The 25,593-nt window shown below is 46.4% G+C and overlaps 1 protein-coding gene across 3 annotated transcripts in view; it reads right to left on the minus strand.

Moving 5' to 3' along the window:
- Nucleotides 1-25,593, minus strand: part of DISP1 (dispatched RND transporter family member 1) — a 143,530-nt gene that overhangs the window by 27,441 nt on the left and 90,496 nt on the right. For all 3 annotated transcript variants that reach the window (XM_036016114.1, XM_036016115.1, XM_028531227.2), the window contains one exon: nucleotides 19,379-19,904. In XM_036016114.1, the coding sequence (XP_035872007.1) occupies nucleotides 19,379-19,904 (526 nt within the window). The remainder of the gene's footprint in view (nucleotides 1-19,378; nucleotides 19,905-25,593) is intronic.

Raw genomic sequence — 25,593 nt, forward strand, 5'->3', positions numbered from 1 at the left:
TGTTTATGGGAAACACGAAATACAAAATACGTGAGTGTATTTTAAAAACGCAGAATGAATATGGCAAATGGATAGCTGTTTGCCACGGGAGAAGAAATCGAGAGTTAGTTTTGGTACTTTTGAATTCTTTGTGAGAATGTGTTCATGAATTCACTGTATAAGAAGTGAAAAAACTTTTATAAAGGGAAATTGCATATGTACTCATTTATGTATGTGTGGCTGAAATATTTTGTTTGAAAACTTCTCCCACTGACGCTGAATTTGGGGAGCAGGGGGCGCGCTGGCTGACTGAACTGGATGAACAAAAGGAACATTATACGCAGATCATAAGTTTTCAAAGAGCTTAAAAATACATTTAATATGACACCCATTGTTCACTCCGTCAACTCAAATATTTACTACGCAGTTAAGTGACACTGAGTAATTTGATCATCATTGAAGTCACCTGGGTAGCTCATTGGAAACAGGCATTTCCAGGCCCTTCCCCGGGGTCTGGTTCAGTGGGGCTTGGAGTAGAAACTACATGGTCAGAGCCTGAACCAGTGGCTGGGACGGTCTGCCAGGAAAATGTGACCTCCAGACAAGAGATTAGAGAATAATGCAAGAAGATAATAAGAACTTAAAGGTGTAGTAAAAACATGAGGTGCATGGGGAACAGGGAGGTCATATTGCAATACAGTAGTCCAAAGAGTAGCCCTTGAACTTGACATAAGAAGTAGAATTCGAGCTTGGTCTTAAAGGACAGGTAGCTTTAGGGTAGATCAAGAGGAGGGAGAAAGAAAGAAAGCGACGTGCCAAGGCCTCTGGCACATCTCCACAGCGCGAGCACATCAGCGGGCCTTCCGGTGACAGCAGGGGAAAGCAGGAGACCAGAATGGGTACGACACACAGGAAGCGGCTCAAGTTTCTTGAGCAAGAACGAATACGGCGAACACACTGTTCAGGAGAGTGACCTGGTGGCCACAAGCAGGATGAAGTGGGAAGGGGAGACACTGCAGATGAGGAGGTGGGGCTGGGAGCCAGCGCCCTGTTCCAGGCTTACAGCGCCAAGGGAGAGAATGGGAAAAGACCACATCTCCCTTTGGTGGTTCGGAAAGCCTCTGAGGATCTTCTAAATGTGTGAATTCAAACTATGGGTATCAACTGTCAGAAATGTATATGGCGTTCCAAGAAAAAATTCAGATGAAATTTTGGATTAACCAAGGCTTATATGTGTATACCCTATGTACATTTCAACACATTTCCACACTCACTATTGCTTAATATTTGCATATAAGGATGCCCTTTAAGTACAATTAGAAATGCTTAAAGCTGCATTTAACGCATCTGTGTATAATGAATTAAAATGGTAGCGGTGCCTACGGAAGTGGAGTGAGTGACAATTTGGTTTACAACACAAGGAGGTTGTCCAAAAGGTTAGCCTGGAGGTTGACAGCACAGATTTGTGAGTACATTTGTGGGGCTTACATGAAGCCCCAGATTCTACAAATAAACTGCACTAATTTTATTAAAATAAGAAAGACACACAAACATGTCTCCACTTTCAAAATTTCATGAATCTTATCTGTAAAAGAGTAAAATGTTTTGCATTTTCATTACAAACTGTACAAATTAAATAAACATTAGTTTATAGCCTCAGTGAAGACACATTTGCGTCTCTGAAAATAAGTTTTTATCTGTTTCATCAACAGGACAAAGTCTTCATCGGTTGGACCAAAGGTCAAAAGTATAAACAATCATAATTCATAGTTGCCAATTGTCTTCTTCTCCAGTATTTGCTGCTTCTCAATTTTAAAATAACGTGTCTATATTCTGCTCAATGTAAAAGCTATTACTCGAGCTCAAAATTATAAGGAAAGATGATTAATCTTTCCTAAATTCATTTCCCACATATTTTAAATTATTTTCCCCCTACAAAATCACTCAACATTGTACAAGTTTCAGTTGGGAAGGTTAAAAGTCACACCTGCTATTAAAAAAAAAAACATGGGGGGAGTTAAAAAAATAATAAAAATCCACTGTATCAAAATGAATTCCAACAGTGTAACCAATACCTTGCAGCTGTTGTGATATCTTTATTTTACTAGCCAGGAGAATAGAGTATTCCCTCAACCTCTACAGGAATTCTTTAGTTATGCTTTTAAGAACAACAATATACACAGTGAATTGATTTTTCTTCCTTACTCACATTTTCTCATATTCATCCTTTAGCTTAAAAATTAAATTTAGGTAACTTAAGTAACTGTCAAAAGCTTTCATAAAGAAAAGATCAAAGCAAAACTCAACACAAATTTTATAAAAACAATACAGATAGAACAGGGTCTTCTTCTCAGCCAAAAGTCTTGAGGTTTAAAAAAAAACACAACTAAGCTTAACGGAATGAGACTGAGCACAACTGAGAATTTTCTGAAGAAAAATGAGGGCCACCCCACCGGGGTGGGACCCCATGTTCTCACACTGCAGTGGGGCCCTCGTGACACGGTGGCGCCAGGACAGCCTGCTGACACCTGGAACTCAATGTCCTCCTTTCACAAGGCACAGCTTCTATTTGCAACCCCCAAACCTATGATAGATGCCAGAGACCTCCAACACCACCCCAAGCTTTAGGAATTTATTCGAAGGAGAATGTATTCAGATCCCCGTGAGAAGTAAGGAGACCTAGTACTAAATGGGTGTTCACCTTGGGCCTTAACTTCTCTGGCGTCTGTCCTCATCTGTAAAACAACGAGAGTCGAGAGTGGACTGCATTATTTCTAAGGCCGTCTCCTGCTGTGAAATTTCACTGTCCCCTCCCGTGAGATCTCAGATCATTTAGGTCCCTGCCTGTGTTAAGGCTCCGCCACGGTAAAAGCTACGGGGGCGGATTCCCCTAATGAACATTCTATGTTGAAATATTTCATGTGAAGAATCAATCACAGAGCCCCTCCCATAAAAGGGGTAAGAGCCAGCGTCTTAAAATGCATTGGAAAATAATGACTCTTCTTCAGCTAGAGAGGGAGACATCATAAATGGCAGGATGAATGGTTTGATGAAATTGTGCTCGGTGGCAGGAGGGGGCGGGGCTCCCCGTCTGCGCACTCAGAGGACCCGGAGCCTGAGGACCGCTGTGGGAGGGACAAGTGCAGGCGTCAAAGCAGGAAGAGCTGCTGCAGCAAAGGGCACCAGGTTTTCCAAGACGGTGGTGGTGAGCGGTTGGTCCGTCATCTTCATTAACCCGATGGGCATTCCCAGAACAGCAAACACGGCACTGCTCCAGTTCAAAGACGTGTTTTTAAAATTTCCAAAAGCCTCTTTCCTGCTTTTCCCAGCCACTATTCAAGAAAGACTGTAAAATCTTCATTAAAAAAAATTTGGGGTAGGCTGTTTTGCTTAATGTTGTGTCCATTTTAAACATGCACTTTAATTTTTAAAGGAGGAGCCACGCTTTAATGAGAAGATAAATTTTGTTTCAATGTTGGTTGTTTTCTGATTATACCCACTTCGTTTTTTGTTTGAAAAAGCAGAACATTATATTTTTAAAAATCACCCCTTACTCTCACTACACAGATCTAAACTCTGTAATTCTTTTTGATCTATTTCCCTTTCAGTATTTTATCCTTTGTGCCTAAATATGCACATTAAACATGCACAATTAGGTTCATACTGAACATCTAAAGTATTACCTGTTTGGATAACGAGCTTTTCCATGTAATTAAAATCTTTTGCAAACATGATTTTTAGTAGCTGTATAATGTTCCATTCTATTTCCCATTACTTATTTATATAACTGTACTCACACCAATATATCTCTTTATGTTTCTTTTACCTACATAAATTTATTTTCCTATTTATTTATAAGAGGTCTGTATGCAAGCCATGAAACATCACAACTGTGGCAAATATTTTTTTCCTAGTTTGCCAATGTTTTTCCAACATGACTTTTTGCACATGCGCTTTATATTTGTTTTGTAGTTTCTATGACGTCTTTTACAATTCGAGTCATCCTTGATCCAGGCGTCCGTTTTTTTCACCATTTCACTGACTAAGACCTTGAGATGCTTCAGTTACCACCTTCTGAAAAGCCCTGTTTCAAGGAGAAAAGCAGAGTCCAAAACTTCGTTTCCATAAAGGACACGGCCTCTGGCGTCGTGACAAGAACGAGCTGACCACAGGGCACCTGTGCCTCCAGGAGCCCAAATTTCTGAAGTCTGGCTGAACCACCCAGCCCTGCCCAGTACAGGCTGTGGGTTGTGGTTAACATCTAGGTAACAGCTGTTCCCTCGAGTTTAGTTATCCATGGGGACAGGTGTGGATGCTGAGATGTCCTTCCAGGACTGCAACAGCGGGGACAGAAATCTCTCGGTTAGTGGGTGCCCATTCGTTAGCCAGGTTTGGGGAAACCGGGAATAATGGGAACATGGAGATCCACTTTCTGCCTTCCTACCTCCTGGATGGACATTGCCCATGATTCCCTGGCTTGCCAGAAGGTAAGAACGTTAGTCTGGCCGCATTTGAGGATGGGGGCTAGGCGGAAGTCCGGGGCCCCCGAGTCAGCAAGCACATTCACGTATTAGGGTCTTACACGTACGTACCGAGGTCTGACTCTCTGTCCGAGTGGACCCACTGATCTAATTCTTCTAACAGAATCACATTCTGGCTTCCAGATAGGCAAGTCCCCAGACGGAGTATGTAGGAAATCCTAATTCCCTTCAGAAAACTAATGGGTTTAGAGTGTTATTCTTGCATCTGTCACTTGAAAATAATTCCAGTTAATGAAAGATCTGAAGAGATTACCAAAGGGGCCGTCGACCAAATGGGAGAGCTTTAATCCTCCGATGACGTGCACATGTGAAATTATAGTCTAGAGCAAAAGTCCTGAAGGCAATTTCAGTCTTTCTGCTCACTCAGAACAACCTGATCGCGGAACAACTGCGTGCAACTCAAGGGCAGTCGTGTTACCGGACTCCCGCACACTTGCCCCGCGTGCATACACTACTTCTTACCACGCGAACTCACGTTCAGTTCTGCGTGGACTGAGCACAGTCCATTTTCGCAGAGCCCGCCTCAGACCGAAGTCTTTCGGGGGGAAAGGCTTACCCATGTCCACAACCCAAGGACTCCTTGTCGTAAATGTTAAAGACACCTTCTCCGCTCCTTCTTCCTGGCTCCAAATCTGGCTCTTCCATACGGAAAACAAATCTTTTTATAAGCTTGGCTCGCTTCTGTGATAAACTATTTGGCAGAGAGATGGAAAAGATGAGTTACCGTCTCCCTAAGGAAGGCTGCCTGAGGACACCCGCTATTTCCTCGGCACCCTTAAATCACGCCTCTGTCATCTCTCCTCCGTCCTGAAAGTCCCAGTTCACCTCGTGTGTGTTGAGCGGTAAGAAGTAAAGGTACAGCGATTTCTCAGAAAATGCATGAGGAAGAGGAGAGGCTGACAGATACAAGGGGGAAGACACGACCTAGGATATATACGAGAATGTGATCATGTCACAGGACACTCTACCTTTTAGATTCTGGGAAAAAAATGCAACTTAACTTTGCTATCTTCAAATCAAGAGGGGCATAAATAAACACATAAACCTCACGGTGGCAGCTCAGGGTGTGGAGTAGGGTTTATGGAGAAACTCTTTTTGGAGGCGGTGAGTACACCAGCCCTGAAGCCTTCCCCCTGTCTCCCTTCCCCCTCCGACTACATAACCAGGAATATAAAAATGAATAGAATATTGTCCTTTACTTCCAAGTGTACCTGGACTGGCCAAGAAGGTGAAAGGATTAAAAGGGAGATTCTTAAATCCCCTATGTCATTCTCTTAAACTATTCCTGTTTCACTAGCTCCACAGTCAGAGACACAAGGCTGAAGTGCTCAGCTGCATGGGTGTTTACATGTGCATACAACATATCCAAAGAACCACCGATCGGGTCGAGATAGGGGAAGGACCTTTCCAGCACCCCACAAGCTCACTGGTCCCCTTCCGATCAATCACCGTACTCTGCCTCCAGACGTAACCAACATTCAGGCTTCACAGATTAGTTTTGCCTCAAGAATCACCTTTTTTAAAAATATTATTTATTTATTTATTTAAAGATTTTATTTATTTATTTTTAGGGAGGGAAGGGAGGGAGATAGAGAGAGAGAGAGAGAGAGACATCAATGTGCGGTTGCTGGGGGTTATGGCCTGCAACCCAGGAATGTACCCTGGCTGGGAATCGAACCTGGGACACTTTGGTTCCCAGCCCGCACTCAATCCACTGAGCTACGCCAGCCAGAGCTAAGAATCACCTTTTTTTAAAGACAGCCAAAAAGGAAGGTTTCAGGAGAACCTTAGATGGCCAAAAATCAAGTTAGCTCCACTTTAGGAAAATATATAAAAATGAAGTATCGGTAACATTTTAAATGGGCGACTCTTAGATGAGTCTTTATTCATCTCTTGAGTGACATTGTAGAAATGTCTGTGCAAGTGACTTGCAGAGATCTCAGATTACCTATAAGAGGCCTTTGATGAGCAACAGAACCTCTTGATCTATATATAGCAAGGCTACTCTCGCTGCTGTTATCTATCATTATGCTACTTTTGAATAGATTACTTAAAATCCATATCGTTGTGCTCCCTTATATTTTAGTTTCTTCCAAAGTTTAAGAGCTTGCCTGCGTCACCAATATCTGGTTACATTAAGTGCCTAAGCTTACTAAGTATAATTAATGCAGGGGCACGTGCTTTATTTAAGGATTTCAAGGTGCTCTCCTCTGATCCTTGGGCAGAACATTTAGATGAAAATGTTGGACGCGCTCTTGTGAGCACAGGGATGTCCATTACAGGGAGAGACACAGGCGGGAAGAGGAGATCTCAGATGTTTCATAGCTGGGATGGGGCATATGATTTCTCCCCCTCCCCCAAGGTTCTTTTTTTTTAAAAGATTTTATTTATATTTATGTTTAGAGAGGGAAGGGAGGGAGAAAGAAAGAGAGAGAGAAACATCAATGTGCGGTTGCTGTGGGCCGTGGCCTGCAAACCAGGCATGTGCCCTGACTGGGAATCAAACCTGAGACACTTTGGTTTGCAGCCCACACGCTCAATCCACTGAGCTACGCCAGCCAGGGCTGGGGTAGATGATTTCTTACTCTGCTACCACAAGAGTCTCTCCCTTCTGTACTTTTAAAACAAAATAACCTGAAAACGTTAATACTGTTTCAGCATCATTAAAAACATTCTAAAATACTCCTAAATGAGTGTAAAGATGTATTTTCATGTTCGCGTCAGTGTATTTATTTATTTTTATTGTTGTTGCATTACAGTTGTCTCAATTTCCCCTCATTGCTCCCCGCCCCCTCCAGCTCCCACCATCAATGCCCACCCTGTTGTCCACGTCCACGGGTCATTTGTACCTGTCCGTGGACCCGCCCTTCTTCTTCGTGAAGATTTTTGAAAAATCACGAAGTGGAACTTGGTTGGGCCTTGTACTTCTATCTTTAGTGAAGAAAACAGACTTGACTCACCTAAAGCTGCATATTTGTATTACAGTACTGCTGATTTTACTGAGCCCTTACTATACACGGGTACTGTGCTATACTTGACGCACACTCTTTAACTTAACCCTGAAAACAGCCCAAGGAACCCACCACTTCACAGAAGAAGGCACTGTGACTGCAGGGCGCAAAGGGTTAACGAAGTGGTTAATAATAAGCAGGAGAGCCCGGACTTGAGTCCCCGTTGCTCTGATTTGAAGTCTCTCCTCTTGGTCACACCTCTCTGTGTTGCTCAAACGTAAAAGAATGAATTACTGTATTTTTTTTGCTAAAACGCTTTTTAATGCTTTAGCAGTCATTCAAGAAACAATTACTGAGTGCTTGCTACCGCAGTAAGAAGTGCCGTGCAAGTTCATTACCAATCACGTATCACGCAGATAATCACCAGATGCACAGACGCCGTGCCCGGGCTGCCCCGGTGGCCCGCCTTCACTTCCGTCTGCCGTGCAGCCCACTCATGCACTCAGTGGCCACTCCTGGTGAGCTCAGAAAACTCACCTGCTGTCTAGCTGTTAAATAATTTGCAATGTCCCCCTAGAGACATTAAGAACACTGCAGAGATGTGAAAAGGCAATTCAGTGAACCATGACGAAAAAAAATGCATTTTGCACATACTTATAAAGCCCCACACCAACTTAACCAATTTGTTGGGAGAAGAAAAATGCCAGTACTCTGAGAAAAACACATTTTGTGTGTAATGTCCATGAGTCTGTCTCACGCAGACTCAAACCCCCTAAAAGCTGGGGCAAATCAGACTCTCATGGAAAGCTTGAGTTCCAATTTAAGTTAAAATTTTTTTCTCTTATTAGTGAAGCCTGCTCCTAAGAAACAACAAAAAATGCTCTTCCCCCCCTAGTTATTTTGGTAAACAAGAAAGGAATTGTACAAAACTGGGCGAGAATGGGGGAGGAACATATTTCCGTCTTCTATTATGAATCATTTCTGCTTAAAACGATGGCGTTCCAAGGCCCAGCAGATCACTGGTCAGAGAGCAGCTACTCTGCTGGTCACCGAAAGGTGAGGGAGGCAGGTCCTGGGAAGTTCATTTTCAAACACATATTGTCCCTGCCACTTACGAGGCGGAGCGAGGAGGGACAGCAGGAAAGGCCAGCACCCCACGTGGCCCTGGCCCTGTGCAGTGCACACCCCCAAAGCGGGGGCTGAGTGCCCCCCTTTTTGTTTTTAAAGAAAGGGTTTAAAGCAATTAGAATTCTGAAAGGACAACTGGGCAATTAAAAATATTTTTAAATGATTGAGAAGTAGCTTGGGTTAAAGAAAACATTCTCCCTTGGCCCTGAAGTTAGCTCTGCATGGTTTGGTTGGAGGTTATGGAGACGACAGTCCCCCGTGTGACATGTTCAAGGTACACTCCATTATACAGCACTTGCCCTTCAACTTGAGCTTCCCCATGCCAGACTGTTGCCGTGAGCCCTGTACAAAACACGCTAAATGAGAGTGCAGATTATACTTTTTCTTAATAAGATGTGAATAATAATCACTACTGAGAGATCCAAGAAAAAGCTCATAAGCGAGCCAGAAAAATCTTATTAAACTTAACTAACTTAAGAGCGTGGCATGCTGGAATGAAATCTCAAATGCTCAAGCCAGAATACTAAGCACTAGAATTTTAAGCTTTGGGGGAAAGAGGTAAGGAAGTTGAAAAAAAAAATCCATATAATTTGAAGCTTAATGTGGAGGATTTAACTCTGTGTTAGAGGGGGACATTATAACAACCAAAGAATACATTTAAATCCATCTCTCCTAGGGACGCTTTGCATGAAGTCATTTCAAGTTTCTGGGGGCCCGGCAATGGCGGACACCCACAACACAAAGTCCCGCACTCCACCTAAGAGACAAAGGCCCCAAACATTTAGTGTCGGCCAGGCCCCCCCACAATGATCTGAGTCCAGCTGTCAATTAAGTGTAAGTGGACACGAAGGCACCGTCATTGATCGGATTTCTGTTGGAACTTCTCAAGTGCTGGGGGAAACCCGTGTTACAGTAACCTTCTTCACTGAGCTCCTTGACCTTGCTCCTGCCCAGGGCTACAGGGTCCCTCCTCCCGACCACCCTTCCTTCTCCAAACACCCGCCATTCCTTAAAGGGACTTTCAGTGCCAGGTCAAGGAGTCTGGGGAGGCCGTGGAAGGTTTCTGGAGCAGGGAGAGAGGAGTGACATAATGAAAGCAGTGTTTTAGGAAGAGGGCGGTGGGCAGGCCCTGGTGACCGCAGACACACACGTGGGCTCTGAAGGGGTGAATGTGTAACTGTCCACCCGTGCCGCTTCCTCACGGACACACAGAACAGCGCTCAAGCAACAGTGAATGCTCCCATTCCCAGAGAAAGCATCCTGCTGGACTCGCAGACCCTTTGGGATCTACCGGAGCCCTGCACCGCCCCAATGGAGACTGCGCACTGAGTTAACTAAACCGCCACATCGGCAGGTTCACGCCAAGTGAGGCATCGCCTCTGGTCCAGGACGCTCTCACTTTATTCTCCCTCGTAACGCCCTGAAATGCATACGAACAAAGATAAGCCCAAGCTCTCATCCAGGAATTTGTTCCATCCACCAGCTTTATCACGCTGATCGCTTATAAAGTCACTCAAGCTAGATTTGCGAATACAAGGGGGAGGTGGCCAGGGCTGAGCACACGGAAGGCTTTTCCCGGCTCACTCTCCAGGCACGGACTGGTCTCCCGGCCCCTCTGGGATTTCCCTAAGGGGCTCCAGAATCCGGTGTGAAAGCAGCCAGGGAACTGTGGGAGCGGCGGGTGTGGGCCGCTGGCCTTTCTTTCTTTCCTCTTCACAAGGAAGGCTGTACTTTTCAGAAAACAGAAACCTGTGTACGGGGTGGTGGGGGAACGTAAAGGACACGACAGGGTATGCCCAAAATAAACTCAAACAACAATAATGAAACAGTTTGGGGAAGGAAACAAAGGCTTTGAACCTTCTCCCACCGTGTGGCAAGTATCCCACGATACTGGGCCAGTGGTGACCGATGGTCATGATGAAATACAAACGCCATAAAATCAAGCTCTGCAGAAGAAGGGCTGGACTGATGCTCCGTTATTTCTTCCGTGCATTCAGCCATTAACCTCTGAGTGCTTACTAAACGCCTGGCACCGGGCTAGGCCCCGGAGACATAATGTGTGTACATTAGCACCAAAGGAAGTGGTTCAACAAGCCTAGGGGAATATCAATGAATCAAACATGTTCAAACTCTATAATTACTGCACAGGAAGTACTTAGGTATTAAGTTAGATGCTTAATGAATAAACAAATAAGTGAAAACACAACGCCTAGAAACCCCGCTGTTTGTAGGGAGCAGCCTTCTTTGACCTACTGTAGCACATGGACCTTCCAAGGTCAAATGCGAAGAACCCAGCGGGCACCACACCCTGGGAGACTTCCACTGGCCCCTTCTGCAGGCAAAGGAGCCGGCTCGCCAGGCCGCCTCCCACCTGCTCCCACTCTCCATCCTCTGGGCCGCCTGTCCCCACACTCCAGGCAGCCGGACTCCTGTTATTTTCTGAAAGACCCTCCCCTGTCCCACGATGCTTTCTCTGAGCTCTCCTACAACTCCGCCCCCTCTTGGGGACTCACAAAACCCTCTGGGCTCCGATTTGGGTCCTCAGAGAGTGATCAATCTCTCTCCTACTAGGACTATAAGCTGCTTGCTGGCAGTGACCAATCTAACTTTGTGAGGTTTAAAAAAACCCTTAAGCTTTGTGAATTTAAAAAACACTTGAGAACTTTTTAATAAGAATTCATTCAACAAATATTTGAGTTCCAAATATGTCCCAGGCAGTAGGCTGCATTGCAGACTCCAAAATACCAAGCTATTGGTTCATTATTTGGTTTGTATGCTTTAAAAAAGATAGTTTTGTAGAATCAATTTTGCTGAAAAGAGCACAAAATAGGAGAGCAATCAAAATTCTCCCATCGATGTTAAGTTCTATAAATTCTTTTAAATTACACTTAGCAATCCACTTGAGTGTGGAAAGGAGATATACAAACAGATAATTCCTTTTTTCCTAGAATTAGCGATGTGGCCCATCCAGAACAATGGATTTACGTTTTATTGTTTGCCAAATATTTTACTTACTTAAACTTCATTTTCACCAAAATGAAAAAGGGAACATTTGAACCATTTCTTTGTTCCTCTTCCCTCTCTGGACCTGCTCAACACACCTTAGCAGGAATATGGCAAGTGGGTAAAGAACATATTACTTCATTGCAAAAATGTTACACTAATTAATTTTACAAAATAAGGGCATTGTTTCTTGACATTTACTGTTAAAATAAGAGATGACCAAGGCTTTATATTCTGAAATATATTACGGGCTGTGCAAGGCATTCCACAAGGCCTAGCACACTCTAACGTCTGCTCATGTATAACATAAAAGTCTCTCAAAGAAGTCCTACCCATAAAACAGGCCTTCACTCCGGGCGGCTGCCAAGCTCACTCGCTTTGGCAAGCAAAGCTTGGAACATTTTAAATTTTTACAAACATTATCCTGTTTTAAAAAGTTAATTTGGACTACTTTGAGGAAAGTAAAAAATAAACCTTGTTTTCAGTGAAATCAAGATTGGATCTTACCAGACTTCTAAAACTAACTATCATAATCAGATTATATAATTAGTATAAAGGCCCTGAGTCCTTGGGGCTGGAGAGGCCCACTTACTCCCGACAGCCCCCGTTTCCTCTCGGAAGGCAGGTCTGCGACCATCTTTTCCGCTTGTTCCTCCCTGTAGGTCGATGGAGTGAACCGGGAGATCGAGAAAGGAGAATGGAACGCAATGCTTACTTGAACCAGGATGCAGGAATAACTTGGTTTCTAAAACAGTATTAACAGCATTCACACGGGCAGCAGAGAACAGCAAAAAAGAGGAGAAAACGAAAGGAACCAAGAAGAGAAAGGAGACGACTCGTGGGTTCCGGGCACCGTGCTAAGTGCAGAACGGCCACCGTGACTCGTCCTTGCAGAGACAGGGGCTGAGGCGGGGAGAGCCGAGACGCCCCCCCAAGGCTATGGAGCTGCCAAACGGCAGAGCCAGGATTTAAATGCACTGTGTGTCTTCTGCGGCCCACACACCTGGGGCTGTGCAGAGAGGAAAGCCAGGGGACTGCGAGAGATGAGGGCTGCACCACGGTGCCTGTGACTGCCTCTGCAGGCCAGCAGTGCTCACCTGCCTCCGAGAAAACTTTGCTTTCACACTGGTCTTTCAGATGTGCTTCCGAAAAGCCCAGGCCACTGCGGGCTAAGTCCGTGGGTAACCGTGCCTTGGGACTGAAGTGAACGATGATGAGGCCACAGTTCTGCGCATGTGGCTGTGGCCTCCACGAGATGCTGGAGACTCTCTTTGTAATACAGGACTTCGGGAAGGAGAGGGATTTTGGCCTTTGTCACTTGTTATATTTTAAATGAAACAGGTAATCATGCAACTATGTTGACAAACAATGGTGCTCCCTAATACTGCTGTTTACTCCACCACGCCATGCCCGTTCCATGTGCTGCCATGGAGGCTGTTCCAACAGCCAGAAAGGAGGGCCCTGACCCAAAACACTTCCTGGGGTGACAGACCCGTCCTGTATCTGCGCTGTCCACTGTGGCAGCCACAAGCCCAGGTGTCTGTGGAGCCCCTGGGATGCGCCAGCGGTGACTGAGGAGCTGGCTTTTCCGTTGTACTGGACGCCAGGGAGCAGCCCCGGCCTGAAGCAGGCAGTCCATCCAGATTTTCCTGCAGAAGACACCTGTCACACAGTCCTGGACAGGGCACAGTGGACACCCATAAATAGAGACAAATGTTTATCGAGCTATTGGTAACCTTTCCGTGCTAAGAGGGGAAAAGAGGCGGAAATGAATTGGTGAAACTCGCCCAGCTCTCTCTTTGTGTCAATAGGTGAACCGGCTGTGTCCGTGCAAGAGCACTGGTGTCTGACTTCTGTGCTGCGGGGGGAGGGGCCCAGCAGCGTTCGGTCAGTATTTGTTCCTCAAAGAGGACAGTCTACTGATACCTGTGGGAGGCTCGCCCTGAATCCGAGCGTCTCACCTGCTCACAGCACTGCCACGTCTTTGAGGCTGGGGGCCAATATGGCTGTTTCTAACTCGGTCCCCAGCACCGAACACTTGGTGAGTACTCATTCATTACTTGCTAAATAGCTGAGTAACTAACCTTGAACTTCCCCGTTCACTGCTCCCGTGTCTTGGAAAAGCCATCTGGGTTGAGCCTGGTTGATTTGGGCAAATCGGAGACTCTGGGGTCGTGCCGATGCCCAGATTTACACTACGTTGCTGATGAAGTGTTCCAAGTGATTTCTGGTTCAAGTTTCCTAGCGAAGCCCCATAACGCCATCACCAGGCTCAGGCAGGGGCAGGCGGTGGGCCGCTGAAGGCCGGGTGTGGCAAAGCAAGACGCCTCAGAACACGACGCTCGAAGCCACGACTTGGCGCCCCCTGAGACAAGGACCCTTATTTCTGCAGAGTGCCCTTCACAGACAGTAACTAGTGTCCTAAGGGGAAACCAAAAGAAAACCTCCGAGAAAAGTGAGTCAGAAATTGGAAAATTAATAAAGAACCAAAAGAGAAAGGAAATATAGGTTACAAAAAAAAGTTATACAGTCACAATGTATGGGAGGGTGCGGTGACAGTGTTTATTTAACCTTCAAGGGGCTGAGCTAATGCCGGGGGTTGCCTGGCTCCTCCGGGCCGAACCTTCCCAGCTCCGTGTGGCTGCCGTGCCTCCCAGGTGCCCCCGGGAACATTCGGACTGACCATCTGTCCCCGAAATCACCTTCAGGGGAATAAAAATGCATCTGGCAAGCACCCAAAACCACCACAGGTTCCCTAGCATGCTAATGAGCCCGTGGCACGGCCAAGTATCCTTTACGAAGTCCTCCGGTACGCTCGGGCACATTTCTCCGCAACACCAAATTAAAGGGTGAGTACGGTTTGGATTAGAAATTTTGTATGCTATTTTTGGATGCAGAACTCCTTATTAATTGTCATAAACCATTACCCTTTCCATTTAATATGGCAATAAGAAGATCCCCAATGAATAGTTCGCTTCAGCCAGTCGCACATGGAATGTGGCTGGGCCCGGAGAGACATTTTCCAGATCTCCGAAGGATGAGGGGCAGACTCAGCATGCAGCCTCCTGGGCAACGTGACGGCGGGCGCTGTGGACGGTGAGCGGGGGGGGGAAGCCAGCATCACTCGTGACCATCCAAATGACCCCTTCCCTCTGGCCATCCTGCTCTCTTTGCTTTCTGTGGCCTCAGTTTTGCATGCTTTCTGGCTACAGCCCCCGAGCCTCCTGGTCCGCCTCCCCCAGTCCTTTCTCGTGTCCTGGTCACCCTTCGAGGTCGCTGGAGTTCTCTCTTCTCAGTTTGACTGTCCCCAACCGCGTCCACCGACAGGGATCCTTCCCACCTCTGAACGCCCGGAGTCCTCTGCCGTTTCTGCCAGCACAGGGAACTTCTTAGACTCATTTTGTATTTTACTGCCCAGCGATGTGGGCGCAGGCCCTGTCTCCCGGGGGCCGAGACGACAGTCGGCCGTCGGGAATGCCTGGGTTCTAACCGGCGATGCTCGTGAATGGCTGGGCGGTGGGTGGGATGAGGACAGGATGCACAGATGAAAAAGCTGGAGGCTCTAAACTGAGATCTATTTAAACTACTTCATACTGGGGGATAAAAGGAATTTAAAGGTGATCTGAACTGTATCAATCAGAAGATTAACGGAGAATTTTGAAAAGGAAAAAAAGAAACAGCAAAAACCCACAGAGGTGAATGACAGCGACGAACATTTCAGGCAGATTCCCGACAGCCTTACAGGTTCAAGGAGGGCCGAGAGCGAACCTCCTGCACCACACCAGTCGGGTGAAGAGAAGGAGAACAATGGGAAGGAAGTGGCAAACGAGCTGGGATAAAATTAGTTTCTATTGGACTCTTTAGAATAGGCTTCTATGGTTTAAGTGCTTTATAAACAAATGAAAACTTAAGATAATAAAACAAAGTGCCAGCCACCCGGGCCATTTGTGGTGCAGGCCCACGGCGCCCGCGGCAGTGGAAAGCGCTGAGGGTCGGAGGCCGCCGACCTCGCAGGCACCTTCAGGCATTGTCACACCGTCCAACCTGACCAGGTCACAGGCTCCTCTTAAGCAGCAAGTGAACCACGCTCGTTAGGTGTTTGGTATTTGCAGTACAAAAGCAACATGCAATAAAATCATAAAAGAAAACACAAAGGAAACTTAGTTCAAGTTCCTCGATGGTGGACACCCGCTTCTAGAACCTTTGTTTCTAATACTTCCCCGGAAGTGTTGGGTAGATGAACTAATGAAAGACAGTGCTTATAACATCCTGGTTTCCGGTATTTCTTTTTAAAAAAGATTTTGCTTATTTTAGAGAGAAGGGAAGAGAAGCATTGATGTGTGAGAAGGACATCGATCAGTCGCCTCTCGCACGCCCCCTACTGGGGACCTGGCCTACAACCCAGGTACGTACCCTGATCGGGAATCAAACCAGAGACCCTTTGGTTTGCAGGCCAGCACTCGGTTACCAAGTTGCACCAGCCAGGGAGATTTTCAGTATTCTTAAGAGAGGAAGGACATCCTGTGAGGACCCTCTCGACTGCCCTGCTCTTCCTCACCAGCAGCTATGCACTCACGTCCACATTTGGTCCCAGGATCTCTCACTGGCCTGAGGAGAGACTCGACACCTGGCCCAGGGCCGCGGCCGGAGCACAGTTCTGTAGATAATAAGTGCATGCCGGCCTGAGCCGCAGTGCCTCAGCACTCACAGCCTAGTGTTGTCCTTACTGAGGGTGGCAGCATCCTTGGGCCTCGGCCCAGCACACCTCGCCTCTCCCAACGCTCTCCCGCTGCCAGGTCCCAGCTGTGCTGGGCTGTGCGGGAGCTGTGCTCACGCTGCTTTGTGCATCGCGGCACAAACTGTTCCCACGTCCACGAGACAACCCTTTCTCTACCTGCCACTTCTACTCACATCTGCAGCCCTGTGAGTTCGTCCCGGTAGCACTCATGACAATATTGTAGCTGCCTGTTTGCTTTTCTGTCCTCCTTTCCCACTGCTACCTTATAGCTCTCAGAAGGCAAAAATGAGTCTCAGCTTACTTAGAATTACAGCGTAAGTATTCAGTCAACTTTGATTACGTACGCAGATACACGTAGAAAATCGGAAAGCAATGCCGGAAGCACACAATTCACAATAAAGGAGGTCATGCCCACAACTGGACGCAAAGCATTCCTTTGCAAGGCGCATTGGAAAGATTCTATGTCTTGTTACAAAGAGCTGATCAAAAGGCCTCAGAATCCTGAGATAAAATTCTAAACATAAAAAACTTCTCACATACTATTCCAGTTTTCTTCTATGAATGTTCATGATGGGCAAATATGCATTTTTATGAGTTTGTGTTTGAATGCCACTCTGTTTAATTTAAAGTTGTTCGTTCACAAGATTCTTGCTCCTTTAAAATTAGGTCTCTGAGAAATGCTAAGCCAAGTCTTGGGAAATGTTGACCCACCCACCATATTGGAAGAGCCGGTTACTTGCCCATAGTGTTAATATTTTGTGAAGCTTTTTTAAAGGAGGGATCAGCTTCAGAATGTAGAATTATCTACCTTATCTCACACTCTGCAACCACATAATTTACAATTTGAAAAGATCATATTTATGACCATGCAATTTCAACATCAGCTACGTACACAAGTTAATTTTAAAGTAGAAGCGCCTAAAGCTGGTCATGCAACACAAGGTGGCGGTCAGGTCAAAGCTAGAATGGGCTTTTGGTGCACTGTTCTTGTCATAGTTTTGTACGGAAGGGACTCTCAATGTCGGACACGGAAAAACGTATGCAGACAACGTAGAGACACACAGCAGAGGAACCCTCCCCCATCCTCCTCCCCCCTCCTCCACCTTTCTCTTCCTTTCTTTTTAGGGTCAAACCAGACAATCTCAATGGCATCTAAAACCTTACAAAGGTGAAATACATTTATTCCTTATCCCTCTCTGGATCTTATTCTTTAAAAAGCTGATATGTAATTGACTATATAACATTATAAATATAATGAACTATATAACAATATAACATTATATTAGGTTCAGGCATATAATGCCATGAATCAATATCTGTAGTGATATATTGCGAAATGATATCGCCAGAGAAAGTCTAGTCAACAGCCGTTACCATGCACAGTTACAGAAACTTCTTTTTCTGGTGATGAAAACTTTTAAGACCTACTCTCTTAGCAACTCGCAAACACACGACACAGTGTGATCATCTCTCATCACCAGGCTGCACTTTACATTCCCGGGTCTTAGGCGTTTGAGAGCTGACTCTTTCATTAACAGTGAGTTTGCTACAGGCATACGATGCATCACTACTCGGCAGCAACGAGGGAACGCACCACCCAGCGATTAGCTGAGTCCAAGTTGCCAGACACCGAAGAGTAGTTACTCTGAATTCCACTGTGAATTCCACTGTGATTCCACTCCGAGACGTTTGGGAGTAGGCGAAACAAACGAATGGAGATCAGAACAGCAACGGCTTCTGATAGCTTCGGGGGAAGAGAAGAAATTCTACGTAGAACTGAGAGCAGGCGAAACAAACCTAGGGAGAGCAGAGCAGGGGCTTGCTTTGGGAGAAGAGGGAAGAAATGCCTAGCAGGAGGCGTGAGGAAACTTTCTGGGGGGAGGGAAACGTCCCACAGCGAACCAGCTGCGGGTTGGTTACACTGGCGGACACACGTGTTGAAACGGACCAAACTGCCGACTTAAGATAACGAGCATTTCCCTGTATGTAAATCATACCCTAATTTTTTAAAGATTTCATTTATTTATTTTAGAGAGGGAAGGGAGGGAGAAAGAGAGAGAGAGAGAGAGAGAGAAAACATCAATGTGTGGTTGCTGGGGGCCATGGCCTGCAACCTAGGTATGTGCCCTGACTGGGAATCGAACCTGCGATGCTTTGGTTCACAGCCCCGAGCTCATTCCACTGAGCTACACCAGCCAGGGCTAATCATACCCTAATTTTAAAAAGAGAGTGTTCTCTTCTATCTCTTTTAAAGCTTGTCAGTACCCGGACATGTAAAGGAATACCTGGTCTCTATAAAGCACTTGGTATTTGACACAATGCACCGCCAGCGCCCGCCTGCAGCGCACGTGGCTCCACAGTGAGAGAACGAACGGTGGGCTGTGATGTGGAGGAGACCTGAAGACGACCGAGAATTTTCTAGGGCTTTCAATCTACTAGATCTGCAAACACTCACAGAAAGTATTTTCAGGTCCCACGCTGCAGGTGACATTTGCTGTGAAGGAGTGGTTGCTTCGTCTGATCGCAACACCGTGATGTCGTCACCCGGGCACGTGAGGGGACATTGTAGGCACGGTCACCTGAGCCACGGGAAGGGGCATTGCATGTTCAGCCACAGGGAACCATAAGGAAGTAACTGGTTTTGTACTTTTTCCCCTCCACAATCCTTGATCATGATCAATAATAGAAAAATCAAAGGCTCCTGTGTAGGCAGCCTCCTCATGTTTAATAACAGGAATTCTTACTAATGAAACATCTGACTGAACTTCGGAGCTCAAGGCCTAGCAGGGGCAGCTGGCAGACAGGGAGGGAGCAGGGAGCGATGGGTTAGTGGACTGAGACACAAATAGATTGAACAGATATAACATTCTATTATTTGCATTCCGGCAGGCTTTGCACAGGCCACAAAACACACATTTTCACTGGTTTTTCTTTCTCTGCCGCCTGTTTCTCCCCTCTGGGAACAGCACCGCTAGCAGACCACGTTCACGTGGGGTTCTGAACGCTCACGCGAGCACAGCTCAGGACCAATCACTCACCTTATGCTGCCTACGTGCCGCTGCACAGGCTGATGCTGAAAGTGGTCGGGCCACGGGTGATGCAGGCAGAAGGACGGAGAGGGCTGAAGACAGCACGTGGTCTGGTACACGGGGGCGTGGTGGGGACAGAGAGCCACGGAGTACTCGGAGGGGGCCTGCATGCAACAGGCGGCCAGCGCCGCAGGCGGCGTGGAGCCAGCCTCGGGAGGGCCCTCGTGGTGGCCGTTGTGGCTGGTGGACGCGTGGTGGTACGGGCAGGGTGGGCAGCACTGGGGCAGCAGCGGAGTCGCCCTGGGGTTGTCTACGGGCAGGAAGGAGGACTTGACCGTGCCGTTCGCTTGCAGGCATCCATTGGGGCTCACTTTTGCTCTCGGTGCGTCTTTGGGGGTGAGCTGCTGGGCTGCGGGGTCTCCGTCGCAGGCGGGGAGGGGACTGGGATGGGCCGCCCCGGCCGAGATGCCACCAGGGCTCAGAACCCCAAAATCACTGTTGCCGTTGCTCAGAGCCATGCCCCAGTCCCGTGACCCTAGGGAAGATGAGGAGATAAAACCATCCAGTTAGAGCCGGGCGGGCAAACCTGTGGGAAAGGTCCTCAAACACAGCCCTTTGGAAATGCGTTCTCTCGGGAGCTGTGAGAGCACTCGCTGGACCTGCTGTGCAACCAAGCCAGCAACAGCACCCGAGAACCCTCTGCTGTCCCTTACCTTCCCGACTACTTCCTGCCCGCCTCCCTGTCCTGGATGCACAAGTAACAGTTAAAAATCAGAACACGTTAGGGTGTGTGGGGAGGAGGAGGAAGACAGAGAATACCAGTATCATCCTTCCGCTTTTCCACAATGCCATGCTTGGGGGGTCCTGACACAGGAGTTTAAGGGGCAAAACCAAGGGCCACTCAGAAGCCCAAAAGCTGTGTAGGTTAAAATAAAGTGAATAATCTTAAGAATTGTCTTATGTCTTAGAAAAATGTCAAGGAAATAGGATGTTTTCCTTGAAGTGATTCAGGTCCTGGAATAAGAAGAAACGAAAGGAGGTAAACACTAATCAGCTAGGCAAAGAATCCTGGCAACAGAGATATTGGGCACGAAAGGGTTATCTTCTTCTTCTTCTTTTTAAGATTATTATTTATTTATTTTTAGAGAGGGAAGGGAGGGAGAAAAGGGACAGAGAAAAAAACATCAATGTGCGGTTGCTGGGGCTGTGGCCTGCAACCCAGGCATATGCTCTGACTGGGAATCGAACCTGTGATGCTTTGGTTTGCAGCTCAACCCACTGAGCTACACCAGCCAGGGCGAAAGGGTTATCTTCTAAACCAGTAAATGTAATGCTGAAAAAGTAGTGACCAGACCTGCCACGTGGGTCGCCAGGAACTTATCACTCGTTTTTTTATGTTATGCACTACAGGTAGCACGCATGGCTTGCAGGTGAGAAAGATAATAATACTATGAATGGGATTTGCCTCAAATGAGATTTCTGTTCCTAACTTTCCTGTCCACCCAAGGGTCCAGGCCTTCAATGGGAAAATAAAAAATAAAAAAAGAAAGTGGGAAAAAAACCCCTTCAAATACCAGCAGCATATGTCTGCCCAGTCAACAAATAAAAGCAAAAACAGACAACCTCCTCCCTCCCCGCTCCCCGACTCCCCCCGCTGACCAACACACACACAATCTGGAAATGTGCAGTTACAAAGATGGAACATCAAATGCTACTATTGGTCTACTTAACCTCATGGGAAAGCCAACAAGAGAAAAAAGAAATCCGTACTCTGGCTCACTAGCCCTTCTGGCGAAGCATCCTTCCAAGGAGGGAAACGGCGTCTGGAGGAATCTCCCCCCAGGCTCTGCCCACCTCCCAACAGACACACGGGCACCGGACGAAACCGCCTCTGTTCGGCCTCAGTGCGCACCTGTTTCATCCAGCCTGAAAGCCCCTCAACGGGGCCCGTTTCTGAGCAGGACGGGCCGAAAACCACGCATCGAGTGTCCATCCGAATCCTCACACCCGGAAGATACCCGTACGCTAGGGTGCAAAGTTAGCATCATTAATTTGTTCACCTTTTAGATACAATTCCTCAGACCCCCGCCCACACTCACACCAATTCCATTACAGAACGATCAAAGCTAAGAAAGCGAATGTCACAAATTGTTTTAGCGAAAAAGGCTAAACATTTAGAACATTAAACTATCAGTCAGGTAGACGTGACTTCCCTGTCAGCCTTACTGCCTGTGAAAGTGGCCAGCCGACCCCAGCTGCCTTTCAGAACGGCTGCGGAGAGGGATTCTGAATTGTTACCGTAAATACGGTGGCTCTCTCCTCACTGAGTCACTCGTGGTATAAATATACACTATAAAACATAGCTTTATATGTTTTATAAAACTTGCAAATACCATACCCATCACAAAGCAATGGCAGCTAAATGCATATTATCCAAGTAGCAGGAAGGCAGGGCGGGGTGCTGGGAAGAGTCCTACCCTGCCCCGGGGGCGCAAACCCATCTCCCTCCCATCACGTTACTAACATGTGCCGCCTCAGCCGGGTCTGCTCACTGAAGCTTCTGCCTACTAAAGAATACAGCCTGCCTTGTGTTGTTAATAGAAGAAAAAAGTGGTATGCAAAGGCTCTGAAAACAATTAAGCAGAAAGGCCACCTGAAAAGGCATTAGATTTCAAAAAGTCAGCTGAGGTTTAAGGTGCTTATTTGTATACTTAAGTGAAAGGCCATGCAGGCAACATAAGAAGCAAACATGAGTTAAAGGCAGTCATGTCCCAGAAGCAGAGCCTCTCACTCTGCGAATGCTAAGGCACAAACCGCCACCCACCACTCCTGCTACCAAGCCCTCCCTCCTGTCCTCAGCTGAGCTACCGCAGGTGGCGGATCTGCTGGGATGCATGGGACCAGCCACGACTTCCGCCAACCCTTCCATCGGGGGAGGATGGAAGGAGGACTTTTTCTGGTTTGAGGGTTTGGTTCTAGCATTCCAGGATGGTTAATATCTCGGAGAGTCTCTTTTTAAAAAAGTATTTAATTGAGCCCTGGCTGGTGCAGCTCAGTGGATTGAGTGCCAGCCTGCAAACCGAAGGGTCGCCAGTTCGATTCCCAGTCAGGGCACATGCCTGGGTTGCAAGCCAGGTCCCCAGTAGGGGGCGTGCAAGAGGCAACCACACATTGATGTTTCTCTCCTTCTTTTCTCCCTCCCTTCTAAAAAAAATAAAATCTTAAAGTATTTAATTCCATCAATCTTACTGACGCTAATCACAGCTGTCAGGTGAGTTCCGCTAGTGGGAAGTATCTAACAACAAAATCTTCAAAAGTTTTCAAGTGAAACTGGGCTTAAAGCAGAGAGTCATCCAGCTCCGACAGCCTTCAAAGTGCCCCGGAACCCCCTCTGGGCTCTTGTCAATTTCTTTTATTTCCTTATCGTTTAACTGAATCTGCTTCTCCTCAGAAAAAAGCAATTTCTCTTTCTTTGTAACCAGAATTACAACTATCATTCCCTCTGATTTTTATTACAAGCGAATCATTTTGTAGTTACAGAAGAGTTAAACAGATTTTTGCAGGCCAGCCAAGGGACTTAATCACCATTTATAACATTTTCCCCCCACTGTGGTGAAATGCAGTTCCAATGCCAAATAACTGACTTACAAATGAAGTTTTGGAACGAAACCTGTTTCGTAACTTGGAGACTTCTTGCGGCGAAGTAGGAACTAGTGGATAGTAAAGAATAATTTGAACTCTGGCTTTGGCTTGTAGTTTGAAATAAGTCACATGAGCTTTCTGTGATTGGGTCTTTCATCATAAAATGAGCAAAAACCAAATTGACTTTATAAATAAGTGATGAATTACAAGTGAAAAATAAGCAGAAGCAAACCCAGAAATTGTTCTCAGAAATGTGCGTGAATTACGATCCGTGGGTGCATTTGTGCAGCAATGCAGGGGACCGGGAGGGCCAGCAGAGCTTGAGTCGGGGTCAAGAGCTGCCCGAGGCTGAGAGAGATCTCATCTCGTTGGAACGGAGACAAAGGAGGAAAACAATTGGCCTGAGCCTAGGAAAGGACGGGAAAGCAGATGCGCCAGAGGAAGAGTCCACACCACGAGAGGGAACGCTGGTGTGGCAGTAAACGGAATGTTCCTGATACACGCAGCGATGCCAGTACGCATGGTGGAAGTTTCGAGTCGGTTCTGGACCGAACGCAAGGAGCGGCTTTGGGAGACGGCTACGCTGAAATCACCGGCTTTCCCCGGGGCCATAACGCGCAGGCGCTGCCAGCAGAGGACTCGTCTTGAGGCGCTGGCTCAGGTGTGATGGGGCCCGTGGCCAGATGCTTTAGTGGATTTCCTGTTGCTCATGCGTGTGATGTGTCAAAAGCAATACAAAGCCACTAATCCCACTTTCCCCATTTCACCCTTTCTACTCGCATTTTAAGGTGCTTCAGTGGAGTGGGGGCTGGAAGGCCTTTGGCTAAGATCCACGTTTTGATTACGTTTTAAAATGTAAGTTTTTCCCTTTGAATCTAAGTTCTTCCCATGTATAAATGAAGCTAATAACCGATGTTCATCTCGCAGTAATACGAGAATGTAAAAATGTTTTGAAAACTGTAAAGGGCTGTGCCTTTATAGGGGGAGAATTGTTATTGCTTCACTGAGTGATGAGAACATTACAAAGATACAGAATGCCGCTTCCTAGTTTGAAAGCCAAAAGTACGTTTTAAAATGGCAGCCGAGACCTCTGTGTCGTGGAAGAAGGAGCCTGGGTAGGTCTGAATCTGACAGTTGACTATACCAGCTACTAACATTGAGAACCTGGGTCAAAGTTAGTAGCTGGTTAGTAGTTCCTTACACTATTCAGGTCTCTAAGTCTTGGTTGTTCTTAAAAAGTGAAAGCTGTTTGAAATGCAAATCGATGCAACCTTCTAAGAGAGTAACATTAAACTACTAGTCAAATTTTAAAAACTCTCATTGTTAACGAACGATGGTATTCGGCCTTTACCCTTTGGACCTACTAGAACAATGTGTGAAGATAAATGCACGGATAACATTGCTGACTGCACCACCGTGCCAGTGAAAGCTGGAAACGATCTACATTCTCCATGGGAGGATTAAATTCTGCCATGTCCACACACAGAGTATTCTGTTCAACAACAAACAAGAATGAGCTGCACCAGGATTATTGCTATGGAAGGAAGTCCGGAGTACATCTTTGTGTCAATAAAACCAGCTGCGGAACATGAAGGAGTCCATTGGGTTAGAAATGCAAGGACACTACACATGCATGGCTAGAATATACAAGGTACTTTCTAGAAGGATGTAAGACAATGCCAACATGGTTTCCCCCTGGAGAGTTGGACAGGCTCATTTGGAAGGGTGGAGAAGGCTTTCACATTTTATGCAACTTTTACTACAAATGTATCTTCTATTGTATACATAGGATTTTTTAATTTATTCATTTAATTTTAGACAGAGGGGAAAGGTGAGAGAAAGAGAGGGAGAGAAACATCAATGTGTGGTTGTCTCTCATGCGCCCCCTACTGGGGACTTGGCCCACAACCTAGGCATGTGCCCTGACTGGGAATTGAACCAGAGACCCTTTGGTTCACAGGCTGGCACTCAGTCCACTGAGCCACACCAGCCAGGGCTGAATACATAGGATTTTAATAAAACACAAAGTTGCTAGCACAATGACTAATAATGAACAAAAGGTCATTATTACTAGTATTTAATAATTAAGTTATTCAGAAACCTAACTGTTGCTTGTTGGACCAGAGCTATCTATGAACCCCAAGTATCATGACTAGTTCCGTTAAGACACAATAGAGAAGAAATACGACACATTTCGATCGTGTTGAAATGCAGGGAGAAAAGTCATCGTAGCTCATGTGATTAGAAAGGTCGCTCAGTGACATCCTGCTCTGGCTTGGGACTCACAGAACCGAACACCTGTAAGATACAAGGAAATGACCACGCTGCAAAGACAAGAAGTAGTATCTCACTGAAAATGCGACCACAATCAGAATAGGGTCTGTTTGGATTACGGAAGTTTTACTTATCAATATATTCCATGCCAAAAGATGCTCACGACACACAATTTACCCAAAGGATGCAACATATTTAGGTGGCCCCACATGTAACAAAGAGTGTTACGAAAACCTCACAGCAACTCCTTGGGGCTAGAAGCCAGAACCGCTGGCGCAGCCAGAAAACCGTCAAGTTGAAATCTACAG

This window comes from Phyllostomus discolor, chromosome 15 (genome assembly GCF_004126475.2).
Source record: "Phyllostomus discolor isolate MPI-MPIP mPhyDis1 chromosome 15, mPhyDis1.pri.v3, whole genome shotgun sequence".
NCBI classification, from domain to species: Eukaryota; Metazoa; Chordata; class Mammalia; order Chiroptera; family Phyllostomidae; genus Phyllostomus; species Phyllostomus discolor.